Source organism: Oryx dammah, unplaced genomic scaffold (assembly GCF_014754425.2).
Source record: "Oryx dammah isolate SB20612 unplaced genomic scaffold, SCBI_Odam_1.1 HiC_scaffold_25, whole genome shotgun sequence".
In the NCBI taxonomy this organism is placed as follows: Eukaryota; Metazoa; Chordata; class Mammalia; order Artiodactyla; family Bovidae; genus Oryx; species Oryx dammah.
The window spans coordinates 62,633,717-62,650,373 of record NW_024070209.1 but is presented as its reverse complement, the minus strand read 5'-3'; the positions used below and the strand labels follow the sequence as shown (position 1 = coordinate 62,650,373).

At 43.7% G+C, this 16,657-nt stretch overlaps 2 protein-coding genes across 4 annotated transcripts in view; one reads left to right on the top strand and one right to left on the bottom strand.

Annotated features, from left to right (window-relative positions):
* The window catches only part of RAB1A (RAB1A, member RAS oncogene family), a 29,952-nt gene extending 25,353 nt beyond the window's left edge, over window positions 1–4,599 (top strand). The window contains exons 4-6 of the mRNA XM_040224049.1: window positions 915–1,010; window positions 2,317–2,448; window positions 2,790–4,599. Of these exons, the coding sequence (XP_040079983.1) occupies window positions 915–1,010; window positions 2,317–2,448; window positions 2,790–2,987 (426 nt within the window). The 3' untranslated portion in view covers window positions 2,988–4,599. The remainder of the gene's footprint in view (window positions 1–914; window positions 1,011–2,316; window positions 2,449–2,789) is intronic.
* Window positions 4,437–16,657, bottom strand: part of CEP68 (centrosomal protein 68) — a 26,418-nt gene continuing 14,197 nt past the window's right edge. Inside the window, exons 5-8 of one of the 3 annotated variants that reach the window (XM_040224046.1) lie at window positions 15,189–15,311; window positions 12,406–12,502; window positions 8,576–8,748; window positions 4,437–7,657 (exon numbers count right to left, since the gene is read on the bottom strand). In XM_040224046.1, coding sequence (XP_040079980.1) covers window positions 7,634–7,657; window positions 8,576–8,748; window positions 12,406–12,502; window positions 15,189–15,311 — 417 coding nt within the window. In that variant the 3' untranslated portion in view covers window positions 4,437–7,633. Of the gene's footprint in view, window positions 8,749–9,779; window positions 9,956–12,405; window positions 12,503–15,188; window positions 15,312–16,657 lie in introns of those variants that run through there. The other 2 variants (XM_040224045.1, XM_040224047.1) reach the window with 2 other exon arrangements.

Below are 16,657 nucleotides of genomic sequence, written 5' to 3'. Positions count from 1 at the left end.
CAGGCTTCTTTGTCCATGGGATTCTCAGGCAAGAATACTGGCGTGGGTTGACATTTCCTCCTCCAGGGGACAGGACTGAGGGATCTAACCTGCGTCTCTTATATCTCTTTGCCACTAGTGCCAGCTGGGAAGCCCGTTAGTGGGGTAGGTAGCTTTTCTAAAAAAAAATGCTTTTTTAAGAAAAAGGTCATTATTTACGAGCAATTGAAACAAAATTCTCATTGCCCTTGTTAAAATCATGGTTTTTAAAAGGAGTTTACCTGATATTTTTCAATAGTTTTAACTGCAAACTTTAATGTGGCAGTGTATTTGTTTCCAGTGTTGGAGCCTAAATGGTTGAAGTGTGGTAAATTGCTCTTAAAATGAATTTTATAAAAGTATTTGGAATCATCTTCCTTAAATTGTTTGCCCTAGGATTAAAATAATTGTTCCTTAGATGGCTAAAGTGCTGTCTTGATTGGTAGTTATCTGAATTCGGTCCTTTCAGTGTTTTCCATCATGATAAAATGTGCTAGCAAGAGATTTTGTCTTACGTTTGATGAAAGTTGTAACGTGTTAACAGGGGCACTAGAAAGGTAGATTTGCTAGTATCCAGTCAGCCCATCTTTGCATTGATAGTGTAAGCCTGGCACAGTGCTAAAGGCTATTGAGTATATGAAAAGTATGACATAGTTGCTGATCAGCTTATAATTACAATATTGGTAGCATTAACTGCAAGCTAAATTAGACACTGCCTTCTTTTTTGAACCTTCAGATATTTGGCAGTTTCTTTGTGAGCACAGAGAGCTAATGTTCCCATAGCAAGTCCTGGTAATCCACAACTGTGTAAACTAAACTGTTCTCCCTCCTTGCTGCCTTTTCCCCAACTCTTGTTTTAATGGAATTGTTTGGATTTCTTGATTGTTTTGTGATAGTGGGACACAGCAGGCCAAGAAAGATTTCGAACAATCACCTCCAGTTATTACAGAGGAGCCCATGGCATCATAGTTGTGTATGATGTGACAGATCAGGTAAGTTCCAGGAGAAAATTGTGTTACACTAACAATGTAGTAAGTTATTATTTGATTAAATATCACACTATTTTTACTTTGCATACAAGCAATGAGTATTATTTATATAGCAGACTTTATCCACCCCAAATGAAGTGAATGATACAAAAACACATATCTTAAACCAGTTATCTTTTAAGAATAGGTACAGTGTTATTTTTTCTCCCCTACATCATTTGAATAACTAATAAACTGGTCAACCAAAATTTCCTATTTTCCTGTAGTAAACAGAAAATTTAGTAATTGGATTTACATTTGCTTTCAAGGGACCCAAATTATATTTATTATCAGTTAAATCATTTTGTCAAGGGTTTGTAGGGAACTGGGATTGTTTGGCTCATATTGTGTCCTTGGTGATAGGTGTTAACAGAAATTTGCCTGGTAAATTGACCTGTTGGACTTGCCAAGAGTAAGATTAAGGATCTCTGCCTGTGGAGTGTGTGATTCAGAAACAGGGATGAGCTTTGAGGAACATTTTAAGAGGACAGTGAAAATCTAAAGATAAGCTTGTTGAAAGAAGGTAGGGGGATTTGAAGAATAGTGTAAGAATGTGGTTCAAAGGCAGTAATTGTTTTTTTGATCAGAAAGTTAGAAAATTTCAGGGTCCTTTTGCCTGCCAAGGATTGAAAGATGAACTTTGAAAATTACAGTGTGTAATTCTTGCAGTAAATGTTCAATCTCCAGTCAGATATGAAATCAGAGCTAATTAGGAGATAACTAGAATTGTAAACTTTAGATTCAGCACCATTAGGAGTACTGTTTGATAAAACATGAAGAAATCATTGCTGGTTAATAAATCTCAAGTCATTTCCTTGTAATATTTAAAATGGAAAATTTCCTCCCTTAAATATGACTGTGGAAAACAAGTATCTTTACATTGGACCCATTTATAACATTTGACATCTCTAGTAGTTAACAGTTAGGCTACCTTATTCATAAGCCAGAATTTTGACACATTTCAAAAACTACTTTTGTGCATATAAATAGCATATTCCAAAACAATGGGATTTGCCTGAGCTATAGTTTGAGCTGTATTTACTTCTCAAATAAGGCATTGTCATCCTCAAGTTTTCAAATTCTGTATTCTTATTCATATAAGTATGTATCGAAATGTCAGTTCACATCTTTCCCAGCATTAAGGGTTCTTTTTTAATAGCTATTATCGTCTCACTAGCTCTTCTTAGGTGAGACACTTCTGTTTATCACTTGCTTCATTAGAATAGTTATGTTCAGAACTATATTATCACTCTTTAAATTGTCTTTTTAGGAGTCCTTCAATAATGTTAAACAGTGGCTGCAGGAAATAGATCGTTATGCCAGTGAAAATGTCAACAAGTTGTTGGTAGGGAACAAATGTGATCTGACCACAAAGAAAGTAGTAGACTACACCACAGCAAAGGTATGTTTAAAGTTTGACTTTCAGACTGAATTGGAAGGTGCTGAATTTGAATTATATATGGGTATGGAGTCACACAGTGGCTGCAACCACCTTAGCTTTCATTGTTAGTTTCCCAACAAAGGATTGAACCCATGCCTCCATATATTGGAAGCACAGAGTCTTCACCACTGGACTGCCAGGGAAGTCCCACCTTAACTTTTAAAATACATGCACTAGAAACTTTGACAATGATAATTCGTGCATTGTCTTATCTGAGTTCAGTAAACTTATTCATTCATCATTCCTTATTTCAGATGGTGAAAAAGATTTTTCAATTAATTTTGCCTTACATATTCTCTTAGGAATTTGCTGATTCCCTTGGAATTCCATTTTTGGAAACCAGTGCTAAGAATGCAACGAATGTAGAACAGTCTTTCATGACGATGGCAGCTGAGATTAAAAAGCGAATGGGTCCTGGAGCAACAGCTGGTGGTGCCGAGAAGTCCAATGTTAAAATTCAGAGCACTCCGGTCAAGCAGTCAGGTGGAGGTTGCTGCTAAAATTTGCCTCCGTCCTTTTCTCACAGCAATGAATTTGCAATCTGAACCCAAGTGAAAAAAACAAAATTGCCTGAATTGTACTGTATGTAGCTGCACTACAACAGATTCTTACCGTCTCCACAAAGGTCAGAGATTGTAAATGGTCAATACTGACTTTTTTTTTATTCCCTTGACTCAAGACAGCTAACTTCATTTTCAGAACTGTTTTAAACCTTTGTGTGCTGGTTTATAAAATAATGTGTGTAATCCTTGTTGCTTTCCTGATATCAGACTGTTTCCCGTGGTTGGTTAGAATATATTTTGTTTTGATGTTTATATTGGCATGTTTAGATGTCAGGTTTAGTCTTCTGAAGATGAAGTTCAGCCATTTTGTATCAAACAGCACAACCAGTGTCTGTCACTTTCCATGCATAAAGTTTAGTGAGATGTTATATGTAAGATCTGATTTGCTAGTTCTTCCTTGTAGAGTTATAAACAGAAAGATTACACTATCTGATTAATAGTTTCTTCATACTCTGCATATAATTTGTGGCTGCAGAATATTGTAATTTGTTGCACACTATGTAACAAAACTGAAGATATGTTTAATAAATATTGTACTTATTGGAAGTAATATCAAACTGTATGGTGATAAGTATTGTTTTAATTCTTATGGCTAAAGGGAAATAGAGCCTTGCATTATACTCAAAACAGCCATTTGTGTGTGCAACCAGGGCATTGTAGACCTATCTTAGAGCAGCATCCAATATGCTTTCCAGATAATATACCCAGTAAATGACCTAGGGAGGCTTGTGTGCTGCACAGGGATTTAACCAAGCTTAGTGGTTCAGGGAGATTAAACTGTATGAAAATAAGTTTTAGAATGTATGCTACCTAGCCTATTATCTCTGATCCTTCTCTAGAACCATTTGAAATGGCTTCATTGATCAACATTTGATTCTTCTGTGGTAGAGGTGGAAAACACCTTTCCTTAATTGGCAGACTAACACGTGTGCTTATATTGTTTCTTCCATGTTTGGAGTCAGATGTCAGCTGTTTTATCCTCCACAATTGTATACCTTAGGTTGGAGATGAGTGAAAGCATTGAAGTAGGAAGCAGGAAATTTACTATTTACCCTAATTTTAGAAAATATGTCCCTTAAAATTAGCTGAAAACATGAATGCTGGGTGGGAGTAATAAATGAGAAATATTTATTTCAGTTGAATTTTGCACATGTGAAAATTTTGTTAACTTGGTTAAAGATCCTAGGGTTTGTTTTTATTGTGGGGGAACAAAAATCTTTTGCCAGCTCTGGCATTTTACAGTGATAGAAGTCAAAGATTGTTTCCTTCGGGTTGAAATAGTAACCAAAATATTCTTTACTTAGGGGCATGGGATGTGGCTGTTGGCTACACATTTTATGGTGGGGTCTTTAATTCAGTGATAAAATTTAAACTAAAAACAAGCCAAAAATTATAGGTTTCTTTATTTTCACTAAACAGGCAATTGAAATACATGGTACAAAAATAAGTGGTAAGAATATTGTAAAATGAAATGGACAGAATAAATATTCAATTTAATTTTCCATCTATGAGAATTTCACAATAAAATCACAGTTTACTTTGTATTATAGATGTGCTTGTTGGGTCTATTCATCTTCACATAAGGCAACTGAAAAACTCCTCAAGCTACCAATAGTTAATTTGGGTGAAAAATTTTTTTAAATGTTTCAAAAGGTTGTTTTTTTGCCTTATCAATACAGTACAAACAAATAATTTAGAAACATTTTTAAAGTAGATGATACAAATTTCAGACAATGTAATGCACTTTTGTTTTATACAGCAAGTTGTTCAAACTGTCAGCTTTTTCTTGGTGAGTTAGCAAAAAAATTATGTGAATTTGAGGTGTAAGCATATTTACATGTTTATTTTTGAAAATTCTAGTGTTCTTTTCCTTGTGGTAGTCAAGACCTGGGACAAGATGTTTCAGCATGCTTCACTACTCGCTTAATAAATGCAGTCTTGGGGGGAAATACTCCCATTCCCACCCCCATTTTCAAGTACAAATATCTCAAGCTACATTACGGGCTTTTAATAATCCATTCACTCAGTAAAGGGAATTATTACTTGCTGTATTTTGTAAGTGGTTGCTATGAATTAGCTCACATGTTCTAAACCTAAGCAGTCAGTCTCTGGAAATCGTTGCAGAATGATAGCCGTTCTGGTCTAAGCAATGACTTTTTTTGACTTTGGACCAAAATTACCTTTAGCATGTATGTTGTCATTGCAGCATATTTTACATCTGCCCTTCTTTGTGTTCCCATTTAAGCTTCAAAATAGCATTGTACTGACATTGTCTATTTGCAGATGAGCTTAAGCCAAGAAACTGCAACAAGAACCCAGGTTTTGAAACTGCCAGTCTAGCTCCCAGTACTGCCACTTTCCTGTGGACTTAAGTTCTACTACTTTAAGGGGACTACTAGGGAATTACACTACAGGTAAACTTGGGGTTTTGTAACTACATGATGAGTCACTGTGAGCCACTGCTGTCCCTAAGGCTAATGTGTACCACAGAGCACTGGCCAGCTGGGCCGCTAGAAACTAACCTGGCCGTTTGCTCATGAAATGCTGCTGGCAGCATCTGCCTAGTCAGAAACGATTTCCGCTTGAGTTTTAAGGGAGGTCTTAAACCTATAGCACTGCCGAAGATACCATTAATAGCTGTGCTGATACTCTTCAGTGATATTCATGAGTAGGTGCAGAATAGGCAAAGGAAGTGAACAAAAATATCTTTGATCATAAGGGTACTTTAAAATAGTCTGTGAAAATTTCTGTCAGCTGAAGGTAATTATTAGATCGAATGGCACTTCCAGCATTCAACAACTGTAAAATACCATTGTTCACTTTGAGATGACAACCCTATAGAAACAATTTTTTTGCCAACTAATTAAGGCATTTTCATGCCTAGCAAAATGTCAGTAAATAAATGGGTTTAACTCCCAAGGGCTTATCCTGTAATACACTCATTGGAAAGGCATGTACCAATTTATAGTCACATCAAGAGAAGGTGAAATAAGAACAGAGGCTTTTAGATATGCCTTCTTTACCAATTAAGGCCTTTAAGACTATTTTACATATATAATAATCTGCTAGGAAGGTGTTTTGTCTTTTTAAATCTATGTCCAGAACCAAGATTAAAACTGAGACAGCAGAATCAAAATTATGCCTTTAAGCATTTTGATAAATACTAGAATGGCAGAGGCATTTGAAATACTCCACTTTATATAACTGTTACTGAATTTTATAGTTTCCCTTTAGAATTAAAATCTTTAAACATTAAAACTTATTAACAGCTTATTTTCCAGTTTAAACTCTTTGAGGATTTTGGTTCAGATGAGATGGTGTTAAGTTGCTCGGCTTTAAGTTCTAAACTTCTCTTAAAGAGGGTAATTTCTATTTAGTATTTTATTCTGAGGGATATCAGAAGACTGCTTTATGAGAGTAACTGTTCCAATGTTACCTGCTATGGGTTCAAGTGATTTGTCCATTTCTTTGTAAATGAAAGTTATCTTCCTTTCTTAAGCACCCTCCATCAAGTGAGAACCTAGAGTTTGAGAAGGGATTTTGACTTTCTTGAAGTGTTTACCACATATTTAACTGTGGAGAACGCTTTCCTCAGGTGGTAGCTTACTGGAATACAAGTAAACAGGGAAAGTGCTTTCCTCCTTCCATGTACATTCACAGCCCAATAAAACATTTTTTAAGCACTTGTTTTTGCAGAATGTGTAGTTACCAGCAATGGCCAATCATTTTACTTTAAAAAGCTAGAGTTGGCTTTAAATGGTTGCTCCTTGGTCCCCCCACCCAAGGTATTCACATGTCAGCTCCCGAAGCAACAAAGAATTCCCTTTTCCCCTCACCATGAACAGCCTTAACTTCTATAGCTATTTAACCAGGCTGTGTGAGCCTATCCATGCCCTTCTGACTCTTCACAGGGAGGAGTGGAGGATGCCTCCTCCTGGAGGTACCCTGAAGGCAGGTCATTAGTGGGCTCAATGGCAGCTTCTTAAGCCCCTATCACATTCTCCTTTAAAATGTTAGGCAGGCAGATGGAGCCCTGAGCACTTAAGATGATAAAAGGTATCTTAGCAGCTCAAAATAATTTGCAGAGGTTCTATTTGTTCAAAACTTTCTATTAATTTGGAGAGTTTGAGTGTCTTCTACATTCTTCAAAGAGTAGTTTATAAGCTTAGTCACTTTTTGTCTCTTGGATGATCCTCTTGTATGCCTGAGAATACCAAGTACTGGGTACCTTCTTTCTCATACCAGCTTTCTTTAAATGATCTCAGTACATGGACTAGTTTAGGAGTTCCGTCTCCTCTTTTTAACTGGACGGAGGGAGAGGAAATCCTGTAAGCCTCATTCGCATTATTTTATCAACAACTGCAAAGCTACATGCTCTTTGTAGAGAAGCACCAAAGGAAAACCTTAACTGGAAAGAACTCATTTAAATAAAAACTAACTCAACAGCCCTTACTTTCAGGGAAGAGAAAGGCATTTTAAAGCTAGTACATTAGAGTCACATTTCCCCCTTGGTTTCAATATTAAATGGCTCTCACAAGGACTTCCAAAAGTTTCCCAATAGCCACATTTTGACTGACAGATTATTACATCTCATCCAGAGAAGATGCCTAAAGAGAAAGAGAAGCATCTGTTACAGGCAGAATGCTGCAGAGGAAGAAGTGACATGGCAATCATCTGCATTCATCTTAGAATTAAAAAATGACTACATTTATTTGATGCAAATACAGGGACTCCCTGGCTCCTGACATACCTGGATTTACCCCTTACCTTCTTTTATCTACAGTGAATTCTCTCCCAGGAAATCTGAGTTAAACGCCAGATTTCGGCTGTAGAAGTTTCAGAAGAAGCGTGCTCGTTGTGGCAGCATGTGGTAGCCCCACAGTGGGCAGCAGTCCCTCTTGGCTCCCAGCTTCTGTTCCTATCTGTGACATCTCCAAGGCCTGGTGCTCCATCTATCCATCCCCGGGGCCCTTTTTTGGAGGGGAGTGGTGTGTAACGCTTACAGAGAGCATTTTCAGGAAAAGAAGGTGTGGGGAGTTGTAACTCAGGATCCCTGTGGCTACCTGGCACTGTCAGGAGCTGCTTACAGATGGAGCACCACACGAGCTGGGTGGGAAGAGCCTACAGGATAGAGGCAGCCTGTACCAGAGAAGCACATGTGCAGACATAAAAAAGTTGGTACAGGTAAATTCCAGTCGTTTCCATGGGTGGGGAGGGGTGACACGTCGGCCATTTAAGATGGAAGCACAGAGCACCCTAGTCCTCAGCAGGCACAAGGCTGAAAGTGAGCAATGGAACGTGCCGCTTTCATCACAGAAAGCACCCCCCGCCCCACTTCCTGGCAATGGCAGCATCTCTCCTTCTCAGTTCCAGGGGCTTCTCTCCCAGCCTCTCATTTGTTTCAGTAGCTTTTCTAGTTGAAGAAGCGTCTAAGAAATAGCCAACTATTATAGCAGAAACTCTGTTCCAGAATCAGGCACTGGCGTCTGAGGACAAATTTTCTCCTCTGGGGTTGCTCTACTTACCAGGCTAATCCCCTTCACACCGGCGCTCCTGTGTGCTGTTGGCGTGCTGTCAGGGGTGAGGGTGCAGCCGGCTAGTGTGTCTAGGGAGGCCAAGATGGTGTCATACAGGTGATCCGCGTGGCTCTCCAGCGCGCTGGGCTGCCTAGAGATCCTGCCCAGGACATCCTTTAACACTAACAAATGAGTTTTAAAGCAGTAAGGCCAAAGAGACAACACAAATGTACCTTCAAGGAACATACCAGGGTGTAGCAGAAAGCAGGAACATGGCCACAGTTTCACAGTGTCCACTTAAAAAAAAAAATACTCCCTTGGACTGAACTGCACTGCAGACTGAACTGCACTGAGGAATCTATGTTAACTTGTGATTGATGCTGAATTGTTTCGCTGGCTCCACTCTGTGGAGTTACACAATTCACAAAAATGCACAAGAGACATGGTTGTCTGATGACTGGTATTATCTGACTTTTAGAGATAAGACCCCTGGCTCACACCCAGATTCTGTGGGGCTGAAGCCTGAAATGAAAACAGCAGGCCACCATGAGGACTCTGGGTCCTGCTGCCAGATCCTGTCAGCTTCTGTTGGCTGTGGGACTGTCATTTAGCACATATATGGGTGATGTGGTAATGTAACATGGGATTGCTTGTGAACCCTTTTTGGTGGGTCCTAAATAGACTTCAAGAGAAAATTACCTCAAAACAGGCTAAGACAAGATGGTTCATGAGGCCAAGATTCCAACCTCTATAGCCCAAGTATTTGAGGAAGGGAGGGGCCAGGTTCAGAGTGCATCACACACAGCCGGCTTGTTTTTCTTTTAAAAACTTCAACTTCCTTTGTTAAACACAAAGGCTGCTTTTGCTTCCTGTGCCTTTTATCAGCTGTGTTCACCCTCTCCCTAATTTCCTGCCACAGCTGCAACATCTGTGAGCAGAGGAAGGGAAAGGGGAAGCTGTGTTCTCTGCAGAGGATGCTGATGGATGGGTGGAAGGAGGAACAGGCTGTGGAGGTTAGCCCCTAGGGAAGCCACAGCGGCACAGCAGCATCAGGGCAAAGTGCCGACCTGACAACTTAGAACAGCCAGCAGGGCAGGCTGAGGAGCACAGCCAGGGCACAGCTCACCTGTAAGGGTGAGTGGGTCAGGTGGTCTCCTCCAAGTTCACCAGTCATGTGAACAGTCCTGTGTGGGGTCAGTGGAATTCAGGGGGCTTTTGTTTTTTGAACTTTTATTGTAAAATGTTAGAACATTTGGTTGGGGCCAAACAAAAGGAGAGCTGGAACAGTGATGAAATTCTCTTTCCCAGTTGAGACTTCGATGTTTTCATTGAATACATGCATACAGGGGCCTGGTTCAGCTCGATGTCAATAGGTTCTAGTCGTCTGATCTAGGATAATGAGGAGTTAGGGCATAAGGCAGGACTGTTACTTCATGCACCAAGGTGACCGGGTCAAAATGTAGTGAAAACTTGCCAGATGACCAAAGGAAAACCCGTTAGCTGGAGGCTGAGATGAACACATTTGGAAGGAATTAACTTGACCTGTCCCTCAGGTTTTGCCTGTGGCTGAGGATGAAAGCGGGCTCTGAGAAGTTTGTGGGGACTGGGGTGTCCATGCTTGGGCTCCACTGACTCTGACAGCGTGATCTGGAGGGAAGAGTTGTGCGCCTAGCTGAAGACCCTGTGGATGTCTAGGGGAACCTGTGATTTTCACAGAACAGCCAAGTTCCTGATTAGTCCAAGCAGAGAACTGGGAGGGGCATGGTGTCCATCTGAATGAGTCTGGATACAGATCTGAAAACCACAAAATATCCCAAAGCATCTTTTTTTTTTTTTTTTTGGCCATGCACAGCTTGTGGGATGTTAGTTCCCCAATCAGAGACTGAACCTGGGCCTACAGCACTGAGCGCGCCACCTCTTCCCCTCTGGACCACCAGAGAATTCCCTAAAAAAAAGTCTCTTATTTAGGCAGTAAAATACCTCTAGACTCCTTTGGAGAGAAGAGCAAAGTGAGACATCATTACTGATTAAGTACTGAGAAGTATTACTGAGTCGATTTTTAAATGAAGGTCCAAGAACAACCTGTAGCTTTTAAGAAGCCCACTGTTACATGTGGCCTCCAGGGCATTTCCTGGTACCGAGGTCTTCATGCTGGTGTGTGTGTGGAGGTGCAGGCGCCTGAGTCGGGTATTAGTGCACAGGGACTGGGGCCAGGCGGCCCCATGCAGATCCACAGCTCTGTGAAGTGAGTATTAACTATCCACCTCACGGGGCTGTGATTAAATGAAAAAAACGTCAGCGGCTTTGGCATGGTAGTGCTCAAGACAGTGCTGGTATAACAAGTGGCAAAGGAGCTTGGCATACCAAATTTCTGCCCCAGTAAAAATTTAAAAACTCTTAATGCAAGAGCACAGTGGATGAGCCAAAGCAAAGGTGTCCCAAGGGCAAGGGACTGCTGTGGGCTCACGTGACTGACAACGGGTTAAGTCATGCCTGCTGAAACCCTTCAGTGGCTCCCCCGAGCAAAACCCCTCTGCCACGCTCAGTTTTCAGTCCTGGTGGTTTCTTCTTTCCCAGGGGATATCTGGCAGTGTCTGGAGATGTCTGGGGTTGTCAAAACTGAGGTGGTTTACTACTGGCGTTTAATGGGCAGAGGCCGGGGATGCTGATAAACATGGTGCAGCAACAGGACAGCTGTCCTCACGGCAAAGCATCACATGGCCCAGCGTGTCAGCGGTGCTCAGGCTGGGACACTGCACCACCTCCCTACCACACACCACCCACCACTGCTGGTCAGAAAAGCGCCACCTCTTCCCTTTTCAAGCCAGTGGATCCTGCCCACTTTTGCTTACACTGTTGCTTCCAGTGGAAATCCCACTTCACTCCAAAACTGAGGCAAAACACAGATGGGCTTTTTCAGCACTTGCTTGCTCAGTCTTACAGAAACATAGGGACTGCTTTGAGGGGTCCATCAATTCCTTGCTTCACCTTAGCATTCTCCTGTCATATTCATCCTATCATACCTGCCCCCAGCAAGGGCAAGGCCAACTGTAAACACCTGCACCCTGAGATGCACTCTCAGAGTCTGATTTTCACACCTTTCTAATCTGGGAATCCATCCTGCAAAAGGGGCTCAAGCTTAGTTTGTGTACCACCGTCCACCTGTCCCCTCCTCATCAGTTCACTTCTTCCTTCAGTCTCTTCCCATAGAACAGATTGACTGCTCTCAGGTCCTGGAACAAATCCTCCCCCAAAGCAGATAACCAGAGAGGGGTTCAGCCTGCAGGGCAAAAGGAAGGGAGCCCTGCAGGCTCCCCACTGTGTCCTTGGCTCCCCTAAGCTAAGGGGGGCTGGTCTAAAGCCAGTATTCCCACCAAGGACTCCACCAAGGAAAGGCAGAAGCTTAAAGAGCACTGTTCCTGGGACTTCCCTGGTGGTCCAGTGGCGGGGACTCCGTGTTCTCAATACGGGGGCCTTGGCTTGATCCCTGTCAGGGGACTAGATCCCACATGCAGCAGCAAGGTTCACACGCTGCAGCTAAAGCTCCTGCATGCTGCTAAGACCGAGCACAGCCAAATACATATTAAAGAAAAACAAGTGCATCTTTCTTGCAGGCTCAGTGCCTGACTTCTCACACCCGCAGGGCTGTGACTGCCTCATCACGTGTTTGTGGGGCCGTTAAGATGCGAGAAGCTGGCAGTCGACTGTGGGAATCAAAGGCAATGGGTGTGGACACGAGGGATTCTTGTACTACAGGCTCCGCCTGGTGACATAGTGGGTCCCGGACTTGCACTGAGAGGTATTAAGCACCGGCTTAATTCAAAACCCAAGCATCTCACCTGGGGTATTATCCAGCAGGCTCTGAAGCAGGATCTCCCCTTTCTGTAAGACACTCTCCGTCAGGGACTGGTGTTCATCTATATCTTTCTTAAATTGCTTAGAGCATAACAGAAAAAAACAGGAAAAAGCTTCATTACTACCATTTCACGAAAGTCATTAACAAGGATCTTTTGTTTGGTAGTTGGACTCCCCTTTAACCCACCCAGTCTTCAGGATTCCCCAAGTAAACTGTGCAGCAGTTTAACCTCATCTTCTTTGAGCCCAAAGCAAACCCAGAGTCAATCCTTTTTTTCTGTTTACAATTTGACAAAAGCAGAGTTTTCTTTTCCCTGGCATAACCTGGCTCCTGAACAGCCTGGAGGCAGGGATTCCTGTGTGGGCTACACCTCACAGGGTCCCCTTTAAGCTCACAGGCCTGTTGAGATGGTCTTCCATTCTAGTGGACCCGCAGAGCCAGAGATGCACCTTCAGTGTGGCCACAGGCAGCTGCGGCCTGCCCCACGTCCTCCCTGTCCTGCTCTCTGTGGACTGGAGGCCGTGGGACGGCGTCAGGGAAGCTGCGAGGCTCTTGAGCAGTTGATTTCTTTTCCCCTTACAGTACCAAGCCTTGTAGCCATTTCTGGTTTTTCCTTCAGCTGCTAAGATGTAAAGTCACATCCATGACCAGCTTCAGCACAGGGTGCAGTTCACATTCTGAAGCTGCAGTGTTACTTCTGGATTTACTATATTCCTGTCTTGTTTTCGTTTGCCCTAATTACCTGTATTTATTATTCTCTTCTTTAGTACTCTGCAGTTTATATGCTGCCACAAACCCACTGTGTTAAGACAAAATACACAAGACAGGGTCACAAGTGAAACGTGTGAACCAACGTACACGTGCTTATGTCTGGTATCTAAGTAGGCTCCAGGTAGCTCACATGTGGGCGTGAGCCAAGCACCATTCTGTGTGCAGCAGCGCTGAGAGTGAGGCCCCACTTGGTGACACAGCTGTGTGGATGACACAAGCGGGCTAGGCTTCGCTAACCGGCAGTGACTCCCAGCTCAGCTCTCAGCTCTACCCACAAAGCAAGGCAGGTGCATGTGACCGGCCTGGCAGCGGAGACACGCAGAGGACAAGAGGAGGGATAAAGTGACGGGAACAGAGCTGCTATGAGACACCTGCTCTGAGGGGAGTGGGGCGGGGGCCCTCTGGAACGGCCACCCCAGTAGGTCCAAACTCCAAGCAGTGCCCTCTCTCCACGGTGGTGCTGCCCTGGGCCTCTTGGGGGCGGGCCCTCACACTCAGCCTTTCTCTCCTCTCTCAAGCGTGCTCTGGGAAAGGAACTCTGGCAACCACCCTCCACTCAGCAGGAAGCAGCATTCCCATGAGGGTAGAGCAGCTGGCCCACCCAGGCAAGGCTTTGCCCCTCAATTTTAGTTGGCTCCAAGTTGGAAAACAAAGGCTCCCCCCTTGCCTGGGTGTGGAAGGAGCTCTGAGTTGGGTGGTGTGGCCCTGGCTTGGTCATAAGTAAATCACACTCCTATTCAAAGAACTGTCCCAGAAAACTGGACTAAAGCACAAGTTCAGACCACAAACACTACCCCTGCTCCTCCAGAAGAGGCGACAGGAAGACTTGGTCAACCAGACAGATGCGCTGTAAGCCAGCAGGTGGCTCAGTTGATGTGAGTATCAGTATCAACTGATAATTTATCATCCAATTCAGAACACTTCTGAGAATGAAGAGGGCCAGAATGAAGAGGGCCTACTGATAATTATGCCAGAACAGCACAAAATGTCACAAAATACACCCATTACAAAGTTAACCAAGACCCACAAACAGATGGTTAAAATAACAAAATCTAAAAAGAGGTAACCCCTACACCACCACCCCCCAATACCTTGAGAAGCAAACTGGGTCATATTTTGGTTTAAATACCATCAAAATGCCTTGTGTATATTCTGGAGTCAGTGCAATTCAGCTCAAATCCTAAAAATACCAGTCAGGGCTGTCCAACAGTCTGTGATGATGGAAATGTTCTAAAGGCTCTATTCAATATGGGAGCCACCAGACAAATGTGATGACCACACACTCAGAATGTGGCCAGAACTGAAAAACTTAACCTTTTAATTTTACTTAATTTCAATAGTCTTGTGATTTCCTAACAATGCAGATGTCTGCCTATCAATCCCTGAGAATTTGGAAAGTGAAAGTCAGTTGTGTCCAACTCTTTGTGACCCCATGGACTGTAGTTCATGAAATTCTCCAGGTCAGAATACTGGAGTGGGTAGCCTTTCCCTTCTCCAGGGGATCTTCCCAACCCAGGGATCAAACCCAGGTCTTCCACATTGCAGGCGGATTCTTTACCAGCTGAGCCATAAGGGAAGCCCAAGAATACTGCAGTGGGTAGCCTAGCCCTTCTCCAAGGAATCTCCCCGACCCAGGAATTGAACCGGAGTCTCCTACACTGCAGGCAGATTCTTTACCAACTGAGCTATCAGGGAAGCCTGAGACATTTGGAAAATCACACTGCAAACAATCCTGAAGTATTCTGGATTGAAGATAGATAAAATGCACTTTCTTCAAGCTCTACTTGGTCTGGGAAGTAACTCATACATGTTAGTTTTTCAGCATTAAGGATTTGAAAAAAATTAGATTTCCAGTAAGCTCTCTGATTAGATTTCAGGTAAAAGTCAGTGGATCATGACATACTGTGCATCAGTCATTTCAACTTTTACCTTCTAACCAAGTAATTTACTACCACTCTAGTGAGTGAACAGTCAGAAACCAGGACCACTTCTTACCCGGTAAAGCTGCAGAGAAGACTTGAGGCCTGTAAGGCTGGATCTGGGTGCAGTGAGGTGGTCAGCAGTGTCTGCAACGTTACACAGCCAGTGGATCAGCTCTTCCAGCTGACGACAAAATGTCTGTGTAGACAAATAAAGCGTGTGTCACCCATGGAACTGCAGGCTACATTTTCACAGGCGAAAAATATCTGGGGGATCCCAGGCTACAGGTTGCACCTTTCCAGAGCATTCCCCGCCAAGGCGTTGTCTCCTCTCTGTTCCCGGTCTGTCCCCACCCCATGACTCCAGACTTCTGCCAGGGCAACATGGAGGGCCCACCTTGGCTCTGTGTCCCCTCAGTCTGTGAAGGGCCAGCCCTGTGTGCAGGGACAGAGGAGGGCACGCGAAGGGAAAGGGTGGTGGGGAAAGAGCAGCCCAGAAGGGACCTGCCTGACACAGAGATCAGTTCCTCAGTCAGCACTGTACTGGCTATAGAACTGCTCCTGGGGAAGATGTGGACATAGGATATGGGACCGTGGCCAAGACTGACCTGATCCTACACCTGAAAACAACTGAACTGAAGCTGCTTGTCCCTGTGCTGCTCCTACGCGCCCAGGGAGCCGGGCCCCAGACTCCTGCCAGCCACTGACCAGGGGCTGTGAGCCTAGGCCTGTACGCCACAGTTTTGCTCTTCCACATGCTAACACCCGTACCACCTGCTCCACGGTACAAATAAAGTCCACAGGACACCACGGGGCAGGTTAAAGCCCTCCTTGAGCGCTAGAAAACGTCTGTGATGTCGCTCCTGGGGACACAGCCCTCGGCTGGCTGCCCTGCTGCCCTGTGGACACATTTCTGGGCGCTCAGGCGGGAGGCAGGCCCTGGGTTCTCCCAGTGAGTGGACAGCTGGGCACCTGAACATCCTTATGTGAGGGACTGCAAGGTCCGTGACTTGAAATATTTCATTTAACCCACACAAAGACCAAAGAGGCAAAGCTCCACATCCTACCAACAAGCAAACTAAAGAGATGGCGCCAGGAGAGTTGACACAGCCCTAGTCCATGCAGTATTAGCTCCACCTGCTGATATTCTCACACGGTCCACAAGAGTCTAACAAGTCTAGGCAATAGTGTACTGCACACTCTTAAATCTGCAGGTACAGCACTTTATCAAATTAAAGCTCTGGGAAGTCTTTTGGCCAAGGAAACACTTTTATTGAGCCCCTACTTCCTGAAGGCATCTGAGCACAGAGCCCTCTTGTGCGGAGGGCCTCTTGATCCTCAAGGTCAAGCAGCCTGGGGAGTGGTTAGCAGCACAGGCTCTACTCTCACTGACCGTGAAGGCGCAGGTTACCTAACATCTCATTGCCTTTTCCTCCAGCAGTGACAAGAGCATGCCAGTAGTCATCAGGACGGGACAGAAGGTGCAGTGTGGTACCTGGCACCTAAGTGCTCAGTGTTACCAAGCTTCACTACGAGGTCAGTGGA